Source organism: Zootoca vivipara, chromosome 16 (assembly GCF_963506605.1).
Source record: "Zootoca vivipara chromosome 16, rZooViv1.1, whole genome shotgun sequence".
In the NCBI taxonomy this organism is placed as follows: domain Eukaryota; kingdom Metazoa; phylum Chordata; class Lepidosauria; order Squamata; family Lacertidae; genus Zootoca; species Zootoca vivipara.
In genome coordinates this window covers 3311297-3333686 of record NC_083291.1, presented here as the reverse complement: position 1 = coordinate 3333686, position 22390 = coordinate 3311297, and the positions used below count along the sequence as shown (strand labels likewise).

The following is a 22390-nucleotide window of genomic DNA, read 5'->3' as shown; positions in this document are numbered from 1 at the left end:
GAACAACGTTTTTTGGCAGTATATGACAGAAGACTTTAAATGGAACTTTCAAAGACAAGGTGTACTGTGTTATAAAAATATACCGAGTTGAAAAGATCTTTTTTATCCCACCAAATGGTTTTCAAAAGGTATGAACATATTATGCTTAAATATCTCTTTAAAGGCTCGAGAAAGAAAAATATTTCCCTACAGCAGTAAATACAAGCTACATGACAGATTACAGAGGGGGGGGGTGGAATATAACTTTGAACAGTTTTCTTTTCCTTGGGTGAAATGATTTAATTTTCTCTTTTAAGAATGCATAATTTATGGCGAAGAACTTTCAATCAAAGAGAGGTGAGGGGGGTTTTTAAAATGAATTTAGGAATACATCCTTAGCATCAAATAATATCAATTCGCAAGATAAATTCCTGTATAACTTCTGACATTATTGGTTTGGCAGAAAAATGCAGCAGCTTAGGCATCAACCATTGCATTAAGAAGCCATTCAAAACTAAGGGCCTGTGATTCACACAGCCATTTCACACGGTGTCCAGCTGTTTTGTTTGTCTGGCACAGAGAGAAAACAGAATTTCGCATGCAGGCATCATTAGCAGCATTTAATGGAAGGGATGTAGTTCAATGGCAGAGCACCTGCTTTGCGTTTCAAAAAGTCCCACATTCAATCCCAAGCATCTCCAGGTATGGCTGAGAATGTTCCCTGTCCAAAATTCTGGAGAGCCACTGCCAGTATAGACAATACTGGACTAAATGGACCCATGGTCTAACAAGGGCAAGGCAGCTTCCTGTGCTCCTACCTGAGACAGGTACACAGCTTGGATCCATTACCTGAGGCTCAGGTGGCCTCGATGCATCAGCTTCGTCTGGTGACCCAGCTGCACCCCTTTCTGGGGAGGGATAGCCTACCTTCTGCCATCTATGCTTTGTAACCTCTAGGGTAGATTGCTGCAACATGTTATACCTGGGAACTTCAGCTAGTTCAAAATTCAGCAGCCAGGTTGCTCACCGGGGCAAGATGGTTTGAGCATACAATGCCAATCCTGGCCCAACTGCACTGGCTGCCAATTGGTTTCTGGGCCCAATTCAAACTACTGGTTTGGACCTATGAAGCCTTAAATGGCTCAGGACTGTAATACCTTAAGGAGCGCTTCTCCCCATATAAACTGACCCAGACCCTGTGATTATCATCTGAAGCTCTTCTTCGTGTGCCCACTCCATGAGAGGTCCAGAGGGTGGCAACATGAGAAAGGGGCTTTTCTGCAGTGAACCTGTTTGTTGAACGCTCTCCCCAGACAGGGTCACCTGGCACCATCATTATATAACTTGAGAAGCCAGGCAAAAACTTTCCTCTATAATCAGGCCTTTGACCTTTCACTATCTATGGACTTTTAGAAGTGAGTGGGATGTTTTCATAGAATAATAGAATTGCAGAGCTGGAAGAGACCCTGAGGATCATCGAGTCCAACCCCCTGCAATGCAGGTATATGCAGACAGAGTTAGAAATTGGGATAGAAAAGCTAGGAGCCAAATGGCCCCTGGGAGCTAGGTTGTGGGTGCCAAAACAGAATGTCTAGTCACCATTGGGGAGGTGGCAACCAGATAAAGCAACTACTGTGATTAGTAGTTACAGGTGGGTAGCCGTGTTGGTCTGATGTAGTTGAAACAGAAAATTTAAAAAAAAAAATTCATTCCAGTAGCACCTTAGAGACCAACTAAGTCTCCCCTACTGGAAGGATTTTTTTGTTTGTTTGTTTCTACTGTGATTACTGTGATTACATATTCATACTCCTTATTTTTTTATTTTTTAAAACCCCCACATAAACCAGGGTTCCCAAAACGTGGATGTCCAACCATTTTTGGACTATAATTCCCATCACTGGTCCTGCTAGCTAGGCATGATGGGAGCTGTAGTCCAAAAACAGCTAAATATCCAAGTTTGGGAAACTCTGCAATAAACAAATATTTAATATAGTTCATGGTTTATTCAAGATTACTCTCTCTGTGTGTGTGTGAGCAGCAAGAGGTTACTGAGCAGTGCTTGCCAGGTTTGGGCTTCTTTTTTGTGGGGGGGAGGGGGAAATCACTGGAGACTAATGTCATTTTTGTAATGTTTTGTTTACTTATTAAAATATACATGCAGCAGATCCACTCCCCAACACTGGCACCTTCACCCCAAACTGGTTCCAGGTTCACAGCCATCCCTCAGTCCCTCTTTTATCCCAAAACTGCGGTGTCTTTCAAAGAGAGACCTCAGATCTGCCCCCCACCCTTAGATGGGTATGTGTGAAGGTATGGCAACCTTACATGGCCTTCCCCTCCCCCAAACTTCAACTACCCATCATGAGCAATTAGACAGCCTTTTCTCTAACAACTAGCCTCAATTAAGAGACATTCCCATGGCCATTATCAGGCAATTTGCTTGACAAAAGGTATAGCTAGGCCAGTATTCATAACAATATCATTCGGATCACACTGTTTTATAAACCAGTCAATATTTGCAAGAAGTGTGACTCTTCTCCAGGGTCAGATCTATATTATTAAAATAAGAGTCCCAAATCACTCAGAAAACATCAGCTGTAATCCCAGACTACTCAAAGGTAATCTGTCCAGATTCATTAAGGAGAAACCCACTAGCAAGGCTCTGCTGAAGTCTTGCTGAGATGCATCCTGCCATTACTTAGCCAACATGCTAGATACATTGAGCAATTGCATTCATTTCCCAGAATGATACAAATGGCGGAGTTTTGTTCATTAGATGCTGCTGCTTTTGCGATTACTCCTGTCTATTTACAGAGTTCACATTTACAATAATAGCCTTGATTGCAAAGACGTCTAAAGGGGTTTACTTGTATCAGAATGAAATGACATATTAAATATTCAACAGTGCCAAGAACACTCAATGCTGCGCGAGAATGCTCAGAAGAGACACTCCACAGCACCATTAAGTACAACGGGGAATGGGGAAGCAAGATGTCCATCACATTTCTCAAAAGGCAAAAGGAAAGTTCAGTGTTGCACTAGCTTATTTACTACCCTTGAGATCAAGTTACCAAGAAGTTGTCCCTGGGTTAGGAAGGGACCCAGCATAATATTTGGTTTCCCCAATGGTTGTGCGCTTGCTTGCAAACACATCATTTCAGCACGGTGTTGTACTTTGTCCTCAGTTTAAGGCCGGACTTTTAGCCAAAACATTTCTGGCATAAATAACTTGGCCCCAGAAGAGAAAGAAAATATATTGTAACTAAGGCCCAGCAGAATTATTGGATGTGTTCTGGGTCCCCTCTTTCCTTCTCTCCTTGACAAAAGCAAAAGTGGTGTTTTATTATAACAATGTAATCTGTGTGCCACTTAAAAACCAAACAAAAAAACAAACTAAATTACTTGACATTTAGTTACTGCAAACTCACAGGCACAATAAAACAGTACTAGCTGAGTCATCCTATACTCTGCTTACACAAGGGAAGGGAGATATGGCCCCTCTGCAGTAGTGGAACACACATTGTATCTTGTACCTGCTCAGCCTGAGGGAAGAGGAAGACACAGCACATGCAAAATCCCCACACAGTATGAATAGGGCGGCGTCACACAGTACCCCTTGAAACACCAGCACCTGCTAATCCAATGCTCTCATGCTGCCAACACGTAAATAACTCATAACAGTGGGGACCTGCCCTCAGTGCCCTGCATCACAACAATGCACAGTGGCACAAGAAGCAACAGCTTGGTACTAGCAGTCGAGAGGCATCTCTCCATGCTAGGGGTTCAAATCTTCCCTGTGCTCCTCACAAGCACCATTTTGGAAGCAGGAAGCTTTCAGAGAGCACACACAGCCCTCCTGGGGCAAGGCTCAAAACCCATCTAAGAGAGGAAACTTTTTACCAAGCAGTCAGTGTGTGGTGCTGAGTGCAACAAAACTAGGCATAAACCAGGGGTCAGCAAGGTTTATCTTGCCTGGCCAGGATCGGTCCCGTGGAGATCCCTCCGTGGGCTGGATGCCCCCCCCCCGTGTGCGCGCGATTTTCGGCATCTGCTCAGATGTGATTTCCAGCACTGCAGAAGTGAGTCCCCGTGCTGCACTGCGTTGGTTTAGCGCAGGGTGCAAGTGGGCAGCTCGGTTCAGGGGCAGCTCATGGGCTGGTCAAACAACCTCTGAGGGCCGCTTCCGGCCCATGGGCCTTAGGTTGCTGACCCCCTGGCATAGACACAAGCTTGCAGCACTAGCCTCCAGGAGTTCACTTTGGGGGGGGGCAGCTGGAATGAGTTACAACCCCACTAGGGGAAAGGGGCAACATAGCGCTCCCCCCTCACCTTTTCCATATCAATCCCTTCTCAAATCTCTGGAGATATCCTTATCATGTGCAGGAGCCTGTGGGAGATTTTGCACATCAGTATTCATGGGACAGCACAGTAATGAGGGGAGACATGAAACGACACTACTCATGCAGTCCACACTTGGCTTCAGAAGTTGTGTCATCCTGTTCTTCATACTCCTGCCAAATTATTACTAATGTTTTGTATAAGAGAACTTTTGCATTCTCATAAATTTTTATTTAAACCAGTTCATTAACCTCTGAATGTACATAGTGGCTTTTTAAAAATCTATACATGCAACACAAAGTTAATGCTAAGCAGCACAACTCGGCGTGGTTAAGCCAATAGTCTATCAAAAGACTACAAAACTAATTAATTAGACAAACAGTAAGAACAGGCTTTTGTTAACATGTAAAATATATTGTGAACTTCCAAGAAACCAAGCATTTGCCTTAATTCAACACTGACTATATGTACTTTTAAAAGTGGTCTGGTTAGGCTGCACTAAAAACAAACGAACACCAATTTCTCCATGCTATATCATTCATGAAAACATTAAATAAATACACATTAAACAAAACTGGTTCCCAGCTGACATTTTCATCTTTGAACTCAGAACCAGAAAGCAGTATCTGAATTCATCAAAGTTCTTTTCAATCTAATGATAAGATCATAGCTGTCAAGCTTTCCCTTTTCTCCCGAGGAAGCCTATTCAGCATAAGGGAATTTCCCTTTTTAAAAAAGGGAGAACTCGACAGCTATGGATAAGATGTTCCATACAATGAGTTTGCATGTCACACTTAGCCAAACGATAGCTTAGCATGAGCACACAAGTGTATGGGCTCCAGGGGACAGGATTGTGATCACTTTGCTCCTCCCTGGCTATTCTGGGGAATCACTAGGGAAACCCAGTCAGATGGGTGGATTATAAATAATGTGTTGTTGTTGTTGTTTGTTGTTATGCGTTGTACTGAGCTAAGCTGTGGCTTGGCTTAGTGCAGGGGTGGCCAACTCCCAAGAGACTCTGATCTACTCACAGAGTTAAAAACTGGGAGTGATCTACCCCCTTTTGGGGGGGTTCAGGTCAAAGCTGTTGAGTTTTTTTAAGGAAGGGAAGCCCTGTTTTTTTGGGTTTAGGTCAAATTTGTTGAGCTTCTGTTAGGAGGGAGGGAGGCCCATTTTGTTTAGGGCTTCAGGTCATAGTTCAGCTTTTTTTAGGGAGGAAGAAAATTTTGGGTGAACTTTTTTAGGGGTGCCAGTGATCTAGCAGTGATCTACCACAGACATCCAGTGATCTACTGGTAGATCACAATCTACCTGTTGGACGTGCCTGGCTTAGTGTGTCATCCAAACACAGGACTAACCATGAGCCGTAAACAAGGTTTGATCCTACCAGTGAATGTGGTTTACTCAGGGGAGCTAAACCAGGAGCCTGGATTTGAATAACACCCAAGCCGAAACATGGCTTGGCTCGGCGCAGCAACAGAACACCCAGGGGGGGAACAAAGAGGCTGCTGTATTTTCTCCAGGAGCCCACACTAAACTATGGTTTGGTTTAGCATGAAGTAAAAACCAGGACAATGTTGTTAGGTTTGTTCTGATTTGTTTTGTCTTCTTCTTTAAACATTCAGTTTTACCATTCGGGTTTTTTAATAATGGTACAGCCTAGGAAATTTCTGAACAATTGCTATTTACTAATTTCTGCAGCAGATGTAGTTCTCATTTTTGTACATGAATAACTAAAAGTTGTGCTTAAAAACACAAACAACAAAAATAAAGCAAATCTTCCTTTGTGCGTAGCTACCCAATAGACTCTGCCTAGGCCAATTGTGTTCTGCTTGTCAATTTGACTTTTTGCTTCCTAAAGCGTAAATCATTTGTTTGCTGTGCTTTCCCTTCCTTCACAAGAAGGAAAACAAAGCAGCTCAACAATACTTTCTGTTCACATTTATACTAACTGAAATAGCACAGCGTAACAAGAAGAATGAAACTTTAAAATTGTTAACTTTATTCTAACAATCCATATCTATTGGTGGATACATCTTGCTAAGAAACTCTATTTACATCACAAAATGGCCAATTGTATTCTTACTCCACCCGCCTTGAGCATGAAGAAATATCAGCAACCGTCGTGGAACTATTTCATATTGTGCTTGGTATGCAACTCCTAGAACTTAATGCTAAAAAGATTAAGAGCCTGGGTCACATCAGTGTGCCCATGCAGGCACCTGATAACTTCTTTCTGATATTATCCGGATCTGGTTGTTGTAGGAAATTTTTAATATCACATGATAGGCAAAGCACTGACATCAAAGGGCAGACATGCGTAATATTTGGAGCAATGGATCAAATACTCCTCTCCATGGTGGAGCTCTGAAAAGCTGTTTCTGCAAATTTGAAGCTTTATCCTGTTGTACTTGACACCGATTGGCTCCTTCTTCTCCTTGTGATGTCACAAAGATCTACACCAGACATCCCCAAACTTCGGCCCTCCAGATGTTTTGGACTACAATTCCCATCATCCCTGACCACTGGTCCTCTTAGCTAGGGATCATGGGAGTTGTAGGGCAAAACATCTGGAGGGCCGCAGTTTGAGGATGCCTGGTCTACACAGTCTCTGAAGCTGTATTTAACTTCCAAATAAAAGTTTTCATTTTTCAGAGTAATATGGAAGATGATGAACATTTATTTAAATTATTGTTGCAAGGTTAAAGGAAAATGCAATCTCTGGGCAGTAGACAAAACTAAAAGCAATGCCAACAAGCAATAACTGCAGATTAATCAACATGTTAGAACAATGAACAGCCTGGCTTTAAAACATGAAGCCAAATGCCTTCAAGTCCTTTTCAACGATTAGCTAGCCACACACGCCTTGTTCCATAAACTAGGGGCCACCAGTGAAAAGGTCCTCTCTCTAATGCTTACTAATGTCATATATTTACAGTGGGCTAACAAACAATGTCTCAGACACTGATCTTAAGGCACAACCAGGTTCGTATGGATGAAAAGTGCTCTTCAAACAACCCAGTCCTGTACTATTTAGAACTTAAGAGTGAAAACCAGCACCTTCAACTGGGCTGAGAAACCCTAGCAACCAGTTCAACTGAACACTATTGGTGTTAGGATCTGACCAGCTAGTCCAGGCATCCCCAAACTGCGGCCCTCCAGATGTTTTGGCCTACAACTCCCATGATCCCTAGCTAACAGGACCAGTGGTCGGGGAAGATGGGAATTGTAGTCCAAAACATCTGGAGGGCCGAAGTTTGGGGATGCCTGAGCTAGTCTAAACAAATACTCACTCAACAAATATACTCTGTACCAGCTAAAGTTTCTGAGTCAACTTCAAAAACAGCCCCATGTAGAATTGAGGGCACTGCAGCAGCCTAGCCTAGTACATAGACAATTGAAGCAATGTCCCCTCTCTCTAGAGAGTTCAAGCGGTACTTCTTTTAAGATACATGACATGTCTAAAAGCAGGACTAGCTTAATCTAGTGTTTGATTGGCAGATTTGCACCTCCGACATTTTCATCTGTGAAATCGGGTTTAGTCTGCATACCAGGACATCTCTTTTTATATTACGTCCATCTTCACCCAAACTTCCTTCCTCCTCTTTCATTCAACCCTTTGGCATTTCAAGCTCCTATTACGCATTTCTTGAGTTTCCCCCTGCTAATTACTCCCAAAATGTATGTTTTCTATTAATAGTCACTTTATACTGAATCTATTCAAACGTAAACAGAGTTGTTTTCCTGGCAACTGTACTTTCAGTAGGCCTTGAACAGCTTTCCTATCTAGAAAGGGTTTTGATATCTGATTGTCCTTCAGCAAAACTACAATAAGGAATAAGGACATGGAGAATTTAACAGAGCTGGAAGTACGAAGATTGGACAGTAGACCTCTATCACTTCAAAGTGCAAGATACCTAAACGGATTGGGGAAGACACACGATAAAAGCTTATAAAATTATAAATCATGCACTGAAAGTAGACTGGTTTTCCCACTGTCCCATAAAACCATCACTTTGGATCAGCCAATTAAATTAATTAGCAGTAGAAGATTCAGGACACACAAGGCATAATTAACTTATGGAAATCACTGCCACAATATGTGTTCATTATCACATGAATTCTGGTAATGGCCAATGTGGTAGAAGGTGTTAAAGGGGAATTAGGAAGCTATGACAATAATTAAAGTGATCCCATCTTCTGATAAAGCACAGCCTCTTTTGCAAATATTATTATTATTATTATTATTATTATTATTATTTATTTATTTATTTATTTATACCCACCCATCTGGCTGGGTTTCCCCAGCCACTCTGGGCGGCTTCCAACAGAAGTATTAAAAGAAAATAAATTATTAAACATTAAAAGCTTCCCTAAACAGGGCTGCCTTCAGGTGTCCTCTAAAAGTCTGGCAGTTGTTGTTCTCTTTGACCTCTGGTGGGAGGGCATTCCACAGGGCGGGTGCCACTACCGAGAAGGCCCTCTGCCTAGTTCCCTGTAACTTGGCTTCTCGTAGCGAGGGAACCGCCAGAAGGCCCTTGGTGCTGGACCTCAGTGTCCAGGGAGAACGATGGAGGTATATAGATAACTGGGGATATGACTGGAGACTCTCACTGGAAGAGACTCTCAAGTGGAAGTGAGAGTTGGACCATAAAGAAGGCTGATCGCCGAAGGATTGATGCTTTTGAATTATGGTGCTGGAGGAGACTCTTGAGAGTCCCATGGACTGCAAGAAGATCAAACCTATCCATTCTTAAGGAAATCAGCCCTGAGTGCTCCCTGGAAGGACGGATCGTGAAGCTGAGGCTCCAATACTTTGGCCACCTCATGAGAAGAGAAGAATCCTTGGAAAAGACCCTGATGTTGGGAAAGATTGAGGGCACTAGGAGAAGGGGACGACAGAGGACAAGATGGTTGGACAGTGTTCTCGAAGCTACGAACATGAGTTTGACCAAACTGCGGGAGGCAGTGCAAGACAGGAGTGCCTGGCGTGCTATGGTCCATGGGGTCACGAAGAGTCGGACACGACTAAACGACTAAACAACAACAACAACATGACTGGAGACAGGGTAACAGAAATGAAAGCACAACAGGATAAATATTGTACAATGCTCACTCCACATAATTATTATACGGTAACTTATTTGGTTATTTGCTTAGGTATGTGACTTGACTTGCCCTACATTGCTCTGAGCCACTTTAACCTTCACAGCAAAAAAATTACAAATGTTCAGAACCAGCATAATGTATATAATGCTTAATTTCCAAAGAGCAATACTGGATTACATTGCTTAGAGCTGATCATAGCAACGGTGCTGTCGATGTTTTTAATACACAGTTTGCCGTTCTGATCCTTGACAAGTTACCTTTCAGAGGATTACAAGAAATATATTCCATCTTAGCGGGGGTTTCTCTTCTCTTTCTCTTTTTTTAAAAGTCAATATTTTCACCAGTTGCAGATAGCATTTAATTTCTATTTATTTTTCTGTTCTTGTAACAGAAACTTAAAAATGAAAGTAGCATGATTGACAAGTACCTCACAGGCAACCCTGGCAACACTTAATTCGACTCCCTCTCCTTTGGCTCCTTAAGCAAAATTCCTCCGCAACTGTTCGTCTTCACAGTAACTCCCACAAAGCTCATTACTGCCAGCCTTAGTCTATCCCTCATGTTGCACATTTATCTCTGGGGGGCATTATCAACATGTGGCACATGCCCTTGATATGCACAGAAGAGCCTGCGCCCCAGGACAGCAGCACACATGACAATAGTGTTGACTCTCAGTCCATTATGGTTGCTGGGATGTAACCGAGAAATCTAATAACTGTGACAGTGGGCCTTTGGGTTCTGGCTTGCCTTTTCCAGACAGTGAAGCTGCACAGACACTAATGAAAGGTTAAATGAATAGGAATAGCTGACAAGAGGTACAATGAAGAAGGGGCTTGGTAATCTACAGACACTGAGCAGAGATCTTTGGCTCAAGCAGAGAAAGGACAGCACATCAGCAAGTCACAATATTTAAAACAGCTTGCTATACACAGAGGCTTTTGTGTCTGGGTACATGTCTGGCTCTGGAAGGAAAAAAGACCCTGAAAAGGAATTCCAGCATGGGGCACTTCGGCAAATGTAAGGTCACAAAGAGGGAAAAATGTTTTCTGTGTGCTGCTACATCTTTGTACAGAACATTAAAAAGCAGCTATTAAAAAGACACATGAATCACAACTTTTAAGGACAATGAGGCCTGCCTGGCAATTACAGCTGCCTTTCAGAAGAATCCCAACTGATAGTGGAAATGAGTGTTGATGCTGCATGCGTATTTCTTTAAGAACCAAAGTCATTCATAATCCATGCATCACTTTGCCTGCATTTCTTCTTCCTAGAGCTATCAACTTCATTAGCATGAATGTGCAGTATCTGAAAAGGAAAAGGATTGAAAGATGCAGCTGAAAAAACCAACAAGGTTTACAATTTTTTAAAGTCACCTTTTGACTTGAAACAATGACAATGATTTTTTTCAGCACATTTGGGTACTTGATAACTCCTACTCATTTGCTGAGGTGATAATTATGTTCACAAAACATACCAAAATGCCATAGGTTTCCACCCCCCCTCCAATCGAAGGCAAGGGTAGAAGGACAAATAAAGCCGATAGACACAATGGGAAAATATTTTAAACAAACCTATTAAAGAACAGCTGTCAAGAGAGAGCTAAAGGATGGGGTGTGTGTGAGATGCATCTCCCCAGAACAGAAAGTAACCTGATCACAATACAATGGTACCTCGGTTTACAAACACAATTGGTTCCAGAAGTCTGTACTGTACTTAACCTGAAGCATACTTAACCTGAAGCGAACTTTCCCACTGAAAGTAATGGAAAGTGGATTAATCTGTTCCAGACGGGTCCGCGGAGTACTCAACCTGAAGCGTACTTAACCCGAGGTATGAGTGTAATTGCTTCCGGAAGTCTGTACTTAACCTGAAGCGTACTTAACCTGAAGCGAACTTTCCCATTGAAAGTAATGGAAAGTGGATTAATCCATTCCAGACAGGTCCACGGAGTACGGAGTACTTAAACTGAAAATACTCAAACCAAGGCGTACTTAAACCGAGGTATGACTGTATTGTGTTTGACATAACCTTAAGCATCTTTAATCAGAAGTATGTTTCAATGACTTCAATAAGGTTTACTCCAATAATATTTAGTACATGCAAGACTGCAGTTGTGCAACCCAGTCTTCTACCTGTTTATTCAGAAGCCCCGCCAGGTTCAGGAAGCCTTAATCTTAGCTAAGTGCACACCCAGGATTACAGCCCAAGGCTGTGCTCATATTCAACAGGGTAAGCCCCACTGAATTCTAAGAAACATTTCTGAGTGAGCAGGCAGAGGATGAACAGTATTTTTTTTTTCTTTAAGCTTTAACACCCTGATTCTAAAGACATTTGCTTTAGGTAAATCCTATATATTTCAGTGGACTTGCTCCTATTTAAACATGACTGAGTTCACTTAAACCCACAGTCTCAATCATACCCTTAATGTGTTTTTTTACGATGCACTAACATTAAGTGCCGCTGTGGTCTAAAACACTGAGCCTAGGGCTTGCCGATTAGAAGGTCGGTGGTTCGAATCCCCACGATGGGGTGAGCTCCTGTTGCTCAGTCCCTGCTCATGCCAACCTAGCAGTTCGAAAGCACCTCAAAGTGCAAGTAGATAAATGGGTACCACTCTGGCGGGAAGGTAAATGGCATTTCCGTGCGCTGCTCTGGTTTCACCAGAAGCAGCTTAGTCACACTGGCCACATGTCCCGGAAGCTGTACGCTGGCTCCCTCGGCCAGTAAAGCGAGATGAGCACCGCAACCCCAGAGTCATCCGCAACTGGAGCTAACGGTCAGGGGTCCCTTTACCTTTACCATTAAGTGTACATGCATTACAGTACATTGTACCGTATTTTAAACAGTGAAAGACACTTCCTAAGCTAGAGCTCTGTGCCCATTTTTTATATACTTGGGACTCCCCAGCAATGGAAGTGTCAGCTGAGCTTTGCATCAATGAAACTGCCCCATACACAGTTTACTGAAGGATCTATGCGGGCAGTATCTGTACTTCAGATTGCAGGTAAATGGTAGATATTTAATATCTATCTATATGCTCCCCTTTGCACACAAACCACCCCCATGGCAACCTCCTGCATATTCCCCCTTTCACACATTGCAACTGCTAAGCTCCCTTGTCACCTTTCACCCAATTACGAAGCCACCATCTCCTGTAGACCCTGCTGTCATCTTCACCCATATTCCCATGCCTCCTGCTCCTCCATTTTGCAACACACAAAGAGAGAGACACAGCAACTAATAATAATAATAAATAATAATAATAATATATTTTCAGTATCTTTAAGATAAATAGAATCTTCAGCAGCTGGAGGAGGAAGAGATGGGACAAAGGATGAAGAAAGAACTGTGAGGAAGGTGGGCTTTCCCCCCATCCTCTGGACTCCCCTACCCAACAAACCTGCTGCACCTGGAACTGGGTTTGGAGGGTGCAACTTTAATGCAACCTAGCTGTGGGCAGCCTGAGGAAGGACCACCTACCTGCCCATAAGAAGCACGTCTAGAGTGATGTCTGCTGTTTCCAGGAACTCTTCTTATGTGAGACTTTTGTGGGTGAGCTGAGAGTTTTTTTGGACCCAAGAACCCACAGGCTGAGAGGGAGGAAGTAAACTAAATTGGTATACATGTAACTTTGTAATTAACTTTGTAACTAAGGTGCTACTGGAAGGATTTTTTTATAAAAAACTATTTTGCTTCAACTATTTCAGACCAACAGGGTGCCTACCTGTAACTTTGTATTTAATGTAACATCTTTATATGCAACTGTGTGTTTTTGCAACATTGTGAGCCCAACACCAAACAACAAAAAGCCCGTTGCAACTAAGTCTGGAAATGTATCTGTGGACTTCTAGAGTATATTAGGTTGTCAGTTCCATGTCAATCAATGTGACTTGACTTGTCCCACTCCATGGCTTTCAATGGGACTTAAGATATGGACACATTAGTGATGAAAAATCAGTGAGGTCGTTTATCCCAGCTGCATTCCAAGTTGCATTTCTACATTGCTACATGCACAAGAGGCCGGGGGGGGGGGAGAGATGTCTTCACCCAATGCAACATTACCTAATTGTCTCCTCATGCCTGCAACCCCCCCCAAAAAAAATCCTCTTATTCCATGAAGCTGTCATCTGTGCAGGTGCAACGACTGTCTCAAATGTGCACACGACTCACTGAACCCACGTGTCAAATAAGATGGAAGCTGTTTTCATAGATTCATAGAATTGTAGAGTTGGAGGGTACCCCCAAGGGCCATCTAGTCCAACCCCCCTGAAATCTCAAGAATGTCAGCTAGAGCATCAAAGGGGAAACACATCAAACAGCAGCATTTCTCGATAACCTACAGGGTGCATATGAACTGCGGCCAACATCATGTGAATCTGGAACATCATATGTATTTGGCTTCAAACAGCAGCAGTGGGAGCAAATTGGAGCTGGAGTAAACAAAAAAGCCCTTGTCATGACTAGTTTATGCTGGATTGCAGCATATTTCTCTAAAATGGACTAAGTAACAATAATACCAAAGGGTGCCTCTTACTTCCTCATCTGTACCTACCCTAGATGTCTTACATAACAATGGTATTATCACAGAAATTTCTTAAGAAAAGGAGATTACTTTCATTTCAGTAATACTTTTGATTTCAAGAATGGTAATTAGCCATTTCAAGCTTCACTCTTATACACACTAACCTGGGAGCAGTGTTAGAAACTGAGATATGAAAGCTAGGAGCTAAATGGCATCTTAAACTTGCGGTAAGTTATGGGTGCAACAATGGAATGTCTAGGCGCGCTTTTTTATAACAAGAATACAAAGCTGAAAATGAATGAACTGCAGCTAAAATATTGTGTTAATTTTTCACATGGTCTAGTCCTTCCCCTGCTCCCCCCCCTAATGTTCTTAAGAGGGTCTCTTCTCCAGTCTTCAGAGAGTAGCTGGAAGTGGGGAGGCAGAACAGGGTCCTCCTTTCCGTCCACTCTGCAGTTTTAATCTGAAATCTAAGGCACAGTACTGTGCCCAGAGCTCACGCTAATGAAATTCCCTGTCGCAAAAATGTGCCTAGAACAATGGGAGTCTCGAACACTGCCTTGCAGTAAGCCCTATTAAACGTAATGGGAGCTACTTTTGAGGAGACAGGTAAAGCACTGCGTTGTAAGCCTATTTTTAAGATATCAAACTTCTCCCGTACATAATAAGTTTCAAAGGTGCCTGGGTATGTAGTATATGAATGAAAAGGACTTGGCTGGGGAGGCTAAGGGGAGGAACTCCCCTAAAATCAAAACCAGATGCTGTCACTGAAATCAATATTTTGCATATACAGAGACATTATATGTACACACACACACACACACACACACACACACACACACACACACACACACCATACAGTCATCCAGAAAACAGGAGCTGCTGGGAACATTTGATTCATCAGGAGAAATACAGTACAAGAACAGCTTCAGGTTAAGAACGGACCTCCGGAACGAATTAAGTTCTTAACCAGAGGTACCACTGTACTTAGACTTGAGGCACTGACAACTAAATCAGGATTCTGCTTCTTCTAGTTCTCCCCAAAGGACTTTAACCAATAATCTTCTACAGGTATTTCAGATATTATTTTATAAACATGCACAGAGGGGGAGAAAGAAATGAGGCACTGCTTCCCCTAGAAGCTAAGTGTTCTTGATTTTAACTCAGCAACTTTTTCAGTGCCAAAGCTTAAAGAGATGTGGGGGATAAATGGGACCATCTGGTATATCACATAAAAGGTAAATATTACTTATTGTCCATTAAAAAAAGAACTCTCGCCTAAACATTTTCAATTCACACTTGACTTAGAAACCTTGTACCTTGAAACCTTAGATGGTGCAATTCTTGTACACTTTGTAGGAAATGATTGTCTGCTTTTCAAGAATTAAGGCTGCTATGCTAATGCTAACTTAACTTGGAAATAAGTTCAACTGATATAAAAAGCAGAACATACACTTGCAAATAAATGTGTTGAGGACCAGGATGTACATGTAAGAAAAACAGAGAACATATGAATAACACACATATTAGGAGTCATTTGATGGCTCAGAGTGTTTCCCTTTCCCCCTTTCTTTTAACAGAAAACTGGAAATGCCAATAGTAATTTTCTCACTCTGTTTTGACTAAAATAATATTTACACAGAGTATGTGTAATGACTTTTCCCCCTTGTTAAATCCCTTATGTATCTGAGTACTGGATACAATGGAATTACAATTATTTAGCAGGCTATAAATAATGTATCTGGCATGCGCAATTGATATTTAGCATGTCTTACTAGAACTATAAAAGGCTCATTATAGATCAGCAAATCATTTCAAACAAGCAAGTTCAGCTGTGAAATACCGAAGGAAACCTTTACTGTACATTGCTGATATGCCTGTGTGTGTGTGTGTGTGTGTGTGTGTTAATGGATATATATTTAATTTAATACAGTGAGGAACATACCGCCCAGAATAATTTGTTAATTAAAAAAAATGCCAAGACACAAACAAACTTCATAACTGCACCACTTCGATGACTGATTTAATAATTTAATTTAATTTAATAAATTGAAACAACAGGAGAATACCCTGCCTTTGGAAGAGGGTTGAGTGTCCAGTTTCGTCGTTCCTGAACAGCTGTATTCGCCAGCTTAAGTTGCTCAGCTAATTCCTGGCTTCCAAGGACTAATGTGGAAGCCAAATAACAAGAAGGAAAGAAATTCACACACAAAAAAAAGATCAATTTGCTATGAAAGATCAAATGAGAAAACTGTGGGGGCAGCACCAGGTCAGAGTTTAGAGAACTATGCAGGCCCTCTTGGGATGCCACACACTACCTGTCCCTGAGCTTATTGAAACGCCTAACGCTAACCCCTGTCTTTGCGCCACTTTTCTGGGCCCCAAGTGAATCATATCTGCCGCTGACAAGTTTAGCTGGGGGACCACAGCTGAAACATGAAAAGTGCTTTTCTCTCTCCCCCCCCCCCACCAAATCAGGCAGATTTCTGGGCAGTGGTGGTGGGGAAAGAGGACACAGCGTTGACTCAGTGACATGGCGAGATGAAACAAGAGGTCCAGGCCAGTCTTGGAGCTTTGCAGATAAAAGTAATCAAATGACACTCCTGGAATGCAAATTGGCATTCTTGGACTGCAGCAATTGCGCAACCCATGAAACATCCTTGACAGCAAAGCAAGATTAGGACAAAATGTTATGTAAAAGCACTGAACGAAAAAAAAGGAAAAGGGGGGAAAGGGGGGGCGGAAAAGAAGATTGCTTGAAAATTCAAACAGATCACATTTACACACCGTAACATTGCAGGAGTCAAGTCCGCTCCTCAGCCTCATTCTTTTTACTGCTTTGTTTCATGTAAATGCATAACCCAGTGTGTCAAAGAGACACACACACAGAGAGAGATCCTGATCTCTGTACACTTGTAAGAATGGAAAACATTCGGAGCAGTGGAAATAAACATGTGTGCCTGCTACATTTCTTGCAATGTAAATATTTTTAAAGTTAACTATTTTCCAAAACATTTCTAAATAGATCTTTGCTACATCAAAACTAGTGTTGAGTATATGGACCAGTGCAAGAACATGGATTATATTTAGCTCATTGTGAATTAATAATACTTAATACCCAGTCACCGTAGGCAGCCTCTAGGCCAGGTGGAATGAAATCTCCTTAATGTACAACCTGAAAAGTGTTTTATTATCCCTAGATTTTTTTTAAAAAAAAACTTCATAAAACTGGAAAAGCTTTTATGCAAACACACACAAGTCAGAAGTTAGGACTTCTGACACTGTAAGCGTGCATATCCCCTTATTTACATTTCAGGCTGAAGCTTCCTGAAATTTTTAAGGACAAGAGATGTTCTATGCTTTCTTGCAATGACATGATATTCCTCAGAAGATCTGCTGATCAGGCAGACTTATTAAATATTACTGGATGAATGAACTTATTAAAATGCAAGCGCTCCCCGTCCCTGTTTCTAAATGGTAAAAAAAAAGTCTCATTAATTACTGTTTTAAAAAAGTAATTACTCTCCATGGAAGATAAGCAATGATACACATGCTATATTTTAAAAGAATACAAAAGGGTGATAAAAATAAAATAAATGCTCACTTCCTGTATTATAAGATTTCATTTGCCATGTCAGGAAACGTGTGAAGGATTTGAGAAGAGGTCTGTAATGTTTCACTGTGACTTTTGAACTAAAAGTCATTTCTACTGAGTGGCACAATCTCCCCCCCACACACACACACACGAAAAAAATACACTTTAATGCTGGATCTACTTAGATTATTACATGATGTCCTTTGTGCATCAATTTTACAACAGCTTGACTCTAGGGTAAATGAGAAGCACCATAAAACTGCAGTCTGCTTTCAAAACCACTTTAATTTCTGTCAGTGCTGCGGTTGCCACAGTCCTGAGCGCATGATGCGCCACTTTTACCCACCCACCTCCCCTCTTTAGGGTTGCCTTCATTTGACAGTCACATCTCCTACACTCCAAGAGGGGCTTTGATCACTGGAACAAGACATGCCGCTCTACGGGGAAGGGGTGGCGGCGAGGAAACAGTATTTTCCCCTAAACGCATTCTAATCACAGACGCAGAACGCAAGAGCATCTCATTCCCCAAGTGGGGCTTAGGAAAGCAACGCGCAGGGGTTAAAGTACACTTAAAATGCAAGGCAGCAAGCCCGGGAAGAATTCATCCCCCACTCATCCCTAGACTAAAGGACCACCAAATTTCTTCGCTTGGGCCTTTTGGAAAGTGCTAGCAGAAATTAATGCAAACAGATAGTGTCCCTCTCTACATCTTCAAAAAGTGCCAGTTCTTTAATAAAATGTCCACATCAAAAACAGCCCAGGGGAAAAAAGGCTTCAGAAAGGTAGGTCTCCTGGGCTTCTTTTAATTCGCGTCAAGGGGGGGGGAGGTGAAGATTTTAATAATAATAATAATAATAATAGGCGTTTTGCAAATTCTTAAGAGCACCTGACGTCTCCCTTTCTCTATCTCTGCACAGATTCTTGAATCACTTTCGTTTCCTGTTTTCTATGGGGCTCGCTTCCCTGTGTCTCTCCGCAGACCCCTTTCCTAGAAGGCTAATCATAAATGGCCCTCCATGAAACGGCCGCCCGCCTGCCTTGCCCGCCTGCGCTCTGCCTTCTCCTCGCCCGCCCGCCCGCCCGCCCGCCCGGCAGCACGAGCTTTCCTGCCCGGGACAAGTTCTGCTAACGAACCGCGCCGCCTGCAGAGGTGAAAACTGCCAAGCACATGACCGAAAAGTCGCGCGCAGGACCGGCGGCTTTGCACTTCTGGCCCGGGAGCCCGAGGCGCTGGAGATCGTATACTGTAATACACTCTCTCACCCACTCGCACAGAGCTCAGTCACACCCCACCCCACCTCCCTTGCCGCCCCCCCCCACGCCCGATCGGCGACCCCCGATCTCTCCACTGCTGCACACAGACAGCCCTCCCTTCCAGGCTGCTCTTATCCAGCACCGCGTACCCAACACAACACACACCTCGAGCAAGGAGATTTTGGGGTCGGGGTGGTGGTAATATCATTCCTTAGCCCCTCCCGTTTCCCGGCTCTTCTCCCTCACCTTGGATGCCAGGATCAGAAGGAAAAGAGCTCCCATCCCATTCTCCCTCCCCTCCCTCCTGAAGGGAAGATGGTGGGGAGGGGGGAGAGAGAGAGGAAAAAAAAACACGACCCAACTTCAGGCCAACTTTCCAATCCGCGCTTCGCCGCCTTCGCCCCCCCCCCTGTTTGTTTCGAAGGTTTTTGAGGAAACACGCTTCCTCGCAGGCGGGGCTGTTTGCATTACGGCACGCTTCAAAAGGCGCGCGCGCACACGCACACGCCACCCAAAAAAAACCCCACAACTTTTTTTCTTTTTTTTAAAGGAAATGTTGGAAAAACTTCTTACCATTTCGGCATGCTGCTTGTCAAGGGCACCCCCCGGCTCTGGAAGTCCTCGCGGCGGCACCGGCCTTTCTTTCCTTCCTTCCTTCCTTCCTTCCTTCTCCCCCCTCACCTTCCTCACACAAATTCCGCCCCCCCCCCTTTCCTCTCTCAGCAACACCAACAAGAAATCTCCGCAGCCCTCCAGGTGATTTCCAGACACGCGCGTGAGGAAAAGTCTTACCCCCCCCCTCCAAATCTTCGGTGGGGTGAGAGAGAAAAAGAAAGAAAGAAAGGGGGGAAGGGGCGGAAAGAGGAGGGGGGAAATAAAAGGTTTGCTGAGGGGTCAAGAGGCGAGGAATGGGAGTCTGGTCCTGCCACAGGTTGGGGAGAAGGAGGGGGGAGGCTGTCCCCAATCTGAAAACACGGCGGCGGCGGCGGCGGCGCTTCCCTCCTCTTCCCTCCTCCTCCTCCTCCTCCTCCGCCGTCCCCTCCCGCCGCTACTGTACCTCAGAGCAGCTTGTTATTGGTCCTGGGGAAGGCAGAGAGGAGGTGGGGAGGGGAAACGGGACACTTTTCTCTCCCCCCCCCTTTCCTAGGGCAAAGCCAGGAGACCCAAGGAGAGGCCGCCTGCGCCCAGCTGTCAAGGAAAAGTGAGGGGAAGCAAGCCGCCCAAACCGAGACCCGGGAAAACTTTTATTCTGAGGAGAGCGAAGCGCGGCGCGCGCGCCCGGGACTCCCCTCGCCCTCCTAACTGTGTCTGTCTGTCTGTCTGTCTGAGGCGCTTTCTCTCTCTTGGCGCGTTCTTGACGCCCCTTCCGGGCCGGTTCCTCCTCACGAGCGAGCGGCACAGCGGGCACACGCTCTCCCGCCGCCGCCGCTGCTCCTGCCTCGGCTTCCTTATCAGCTCAAGGCGTCCAGGCGCCGCTGGAGAGAAAGACGGAGCGAGAGGGAAGGAGGAGGGAGGGAGAAGCGGGAGCTGCTCCCCAAAGAGGAGAGCAAACTTGGGCCGCTCCTGAGGGGAGCTCTCTCTCTCTCTCTCTCTCTCTCTCTCTCTCTCTCTCTCTCTCTCTCTCTCTCTCTCTCTCTCTCTCTCTCTCTCTCTCTCTCTCTCTCTCTCTCTCTCTCTCTCTCTCTCTCTCTCTCTCTCTCTCTCTCTCTCTCTCTCTCTCTCTCCCCCCCCCCACCTTGCCCAGCTCACTTGTAGCCCCACTTCGCAGCTTCTTCCTTTCCCCTCACGGGCTGCTGTGCTTCGACCGCCCAAGCGCAGCAGCCCTCGGGGATTGGTTTCTAAACGCCCGCCGCCCGCCGCCCTTCCTAAGTTGCGCGGGTCACTCTGGGCAGCGCCGAGCCCGTCGGGGTTGTAAGTTGCCGCGCGAGGCTGGTCGCTTTGCTGGGCTCACAAGGCGAAGAGTCGCCACGGTGAGGCGGCGGTGGCGGCGGCAGCCCGGAGAGCAGCCCGCGAAAAGCCTGCGTCGGAGACCCCGCGAAAAGGCGCTCGCTCGCCGCCTCGGTCCCAACACGTGCCAAGGCGCCACAGACTAGGGGCTCTCAAAGTTGCGCATTATTGCTATTCCTTATCATTATTTTTTATTAATTTACTTTCTAAAAAGTTGCACGCTTCTTCCCTCAGCGTGCACGCGCGCCCTGTTCTCCTCCTCGCCCCGCCGGACGTTATTGGGCACGATGTTTTGGCACCGCTTGCCAAACTTCTGGGGCATCTAAACCAAGGAAGTAGTGGGTTGCCTTTCTTTCTTTCTTTCTTTCTTTCTTTCTTTCTTTCTTTCTTTCTTTCTTTCTTTCTTTCTTTCTTTCTTTCTTTCTTTCTTTCTTTCTTCAGGTCGCCCGTTTGAGTTAATCTGTCATGGCTCAGTTTCTCTCTCCATAACCCCCCCCTTTATTGGCCAAGTTCTGTGCAGGAACCCCTCGGTTTTGAGTCCACTCCCGTTTAACTGATCACGAAGTTTTACTCAGAGAAAGCCTGTTGAAGTGAATGGACCTCATCCATTCATTTCAGAGTAAAACTTAACTGACCTGACAGAATGGAGCACTTTGAGGCTGAAGCCCTATCTATAGGCAGGGACCCGAGAGCAAATCTCAAACTCGTTGAGTTAGCGTACTTCTGACTAAACTTATATATAGGGTAGCTCTATTAAATCAGCTACTTTCCAGGAGCTTGACTTGGCTGGTTCTTGCACTTAGAAACTAAAATACCAACCCCTCCTTATAGAGAACTTGCCTTTTTTTTCCTGTGTGTGTGTGTGTTAAAAAAAAAAGCAAGCAAGTACTCATTAGAAGGAAAGGCCACATTCACAATTTCCTACAATAGGAATTCACATGAGTCAAAATGACTTCTTTAAAAAATAAAGTAAGTGTGGTGTTTAGTCTCCCTCCGAGGAGTATGCTTCCATCAATTAATATTCTCCTCCATCAAAATTCTTTGCTTGGCTCATTTGCCAACTGGAGGTTGCCTATTGTGTTAGTCACATTATCCTAGCCCTGCTCCTGTCCTGCTCTGATTTGGGAGGCTTCAAACACATCAAAAACCCTCACAACTTGCCTCCTACTTTCCTGCTCACCAAGCAGCTTCTCCCTCGCTCACGTTCTTCCCTGCCTGCCCCAATTCCAAGCAGCCACAACACATCTCTCCCCTCTTGCCAACCCAGCTTCTGCCCCACTCCTTCACCCTACTAGCTTTGTTATCCTAAGGACGGTGAACTCGTGGGCAGGCTTGGAGATGGAGGCTGTTGCTGGAAAATATAGCATTCTCCTGTTCTTCTGTTTCAGCCCCAAAAGCCACCCGTCTGCCTTCTCTCTCTTTGATATGCTCGCAGCATGACCAAGCCACACAGAAAACCAGAACAGGCTATAAAAAAAGAGACGTTTGCACTACAACAGAGTGAATGTGGTGGAGATTTGCAAATTTTGGTAAAGCTTGCAGCTTCAGGCAAGTTGCAGTCTCTGAGCCTACCTCAGAAGGTTGGCATGAGGAGAACATGCTCTGAGCTACTCGGAGGAAAGAGCTGTACTTTAATACAGAAAATA

The 22390-nt window shown here is 44.2% G+C and overlaps 1 protein-coding gene across 3 annotated transcripts in view; it reads right to left on the bottom strand.

Annotated features, from left to right (window-relative positions):
- Positions 1–20395, bottom strand: part of BNC2 (basonuclin zinc finger protein 2) — a 394027-nt gene extending 373632 nt beyond the window's left edge. The window contains exon 1 of one of the 3 annotated variants that reach the window (XM_035140457.2): positions 19371–20395. In XM_035140457.2, coding sequence (XP_034996348.1) covers positions 19371–19373 — 3 coding nt within the window. In that variant the 5' untranslated portion in view covers positions 19374–20395. Of the gene's footprint in view, positions 1–18962; positions 19342–19370 lie in introns of those variants that run through there. The other 2 variants (XM_035140455.2, XM_060268829.1) reach the window with 2 other exon arrangements.
- Between the last annotated feature and the right edge of the window lie 1995 nt (positions 20396–22390).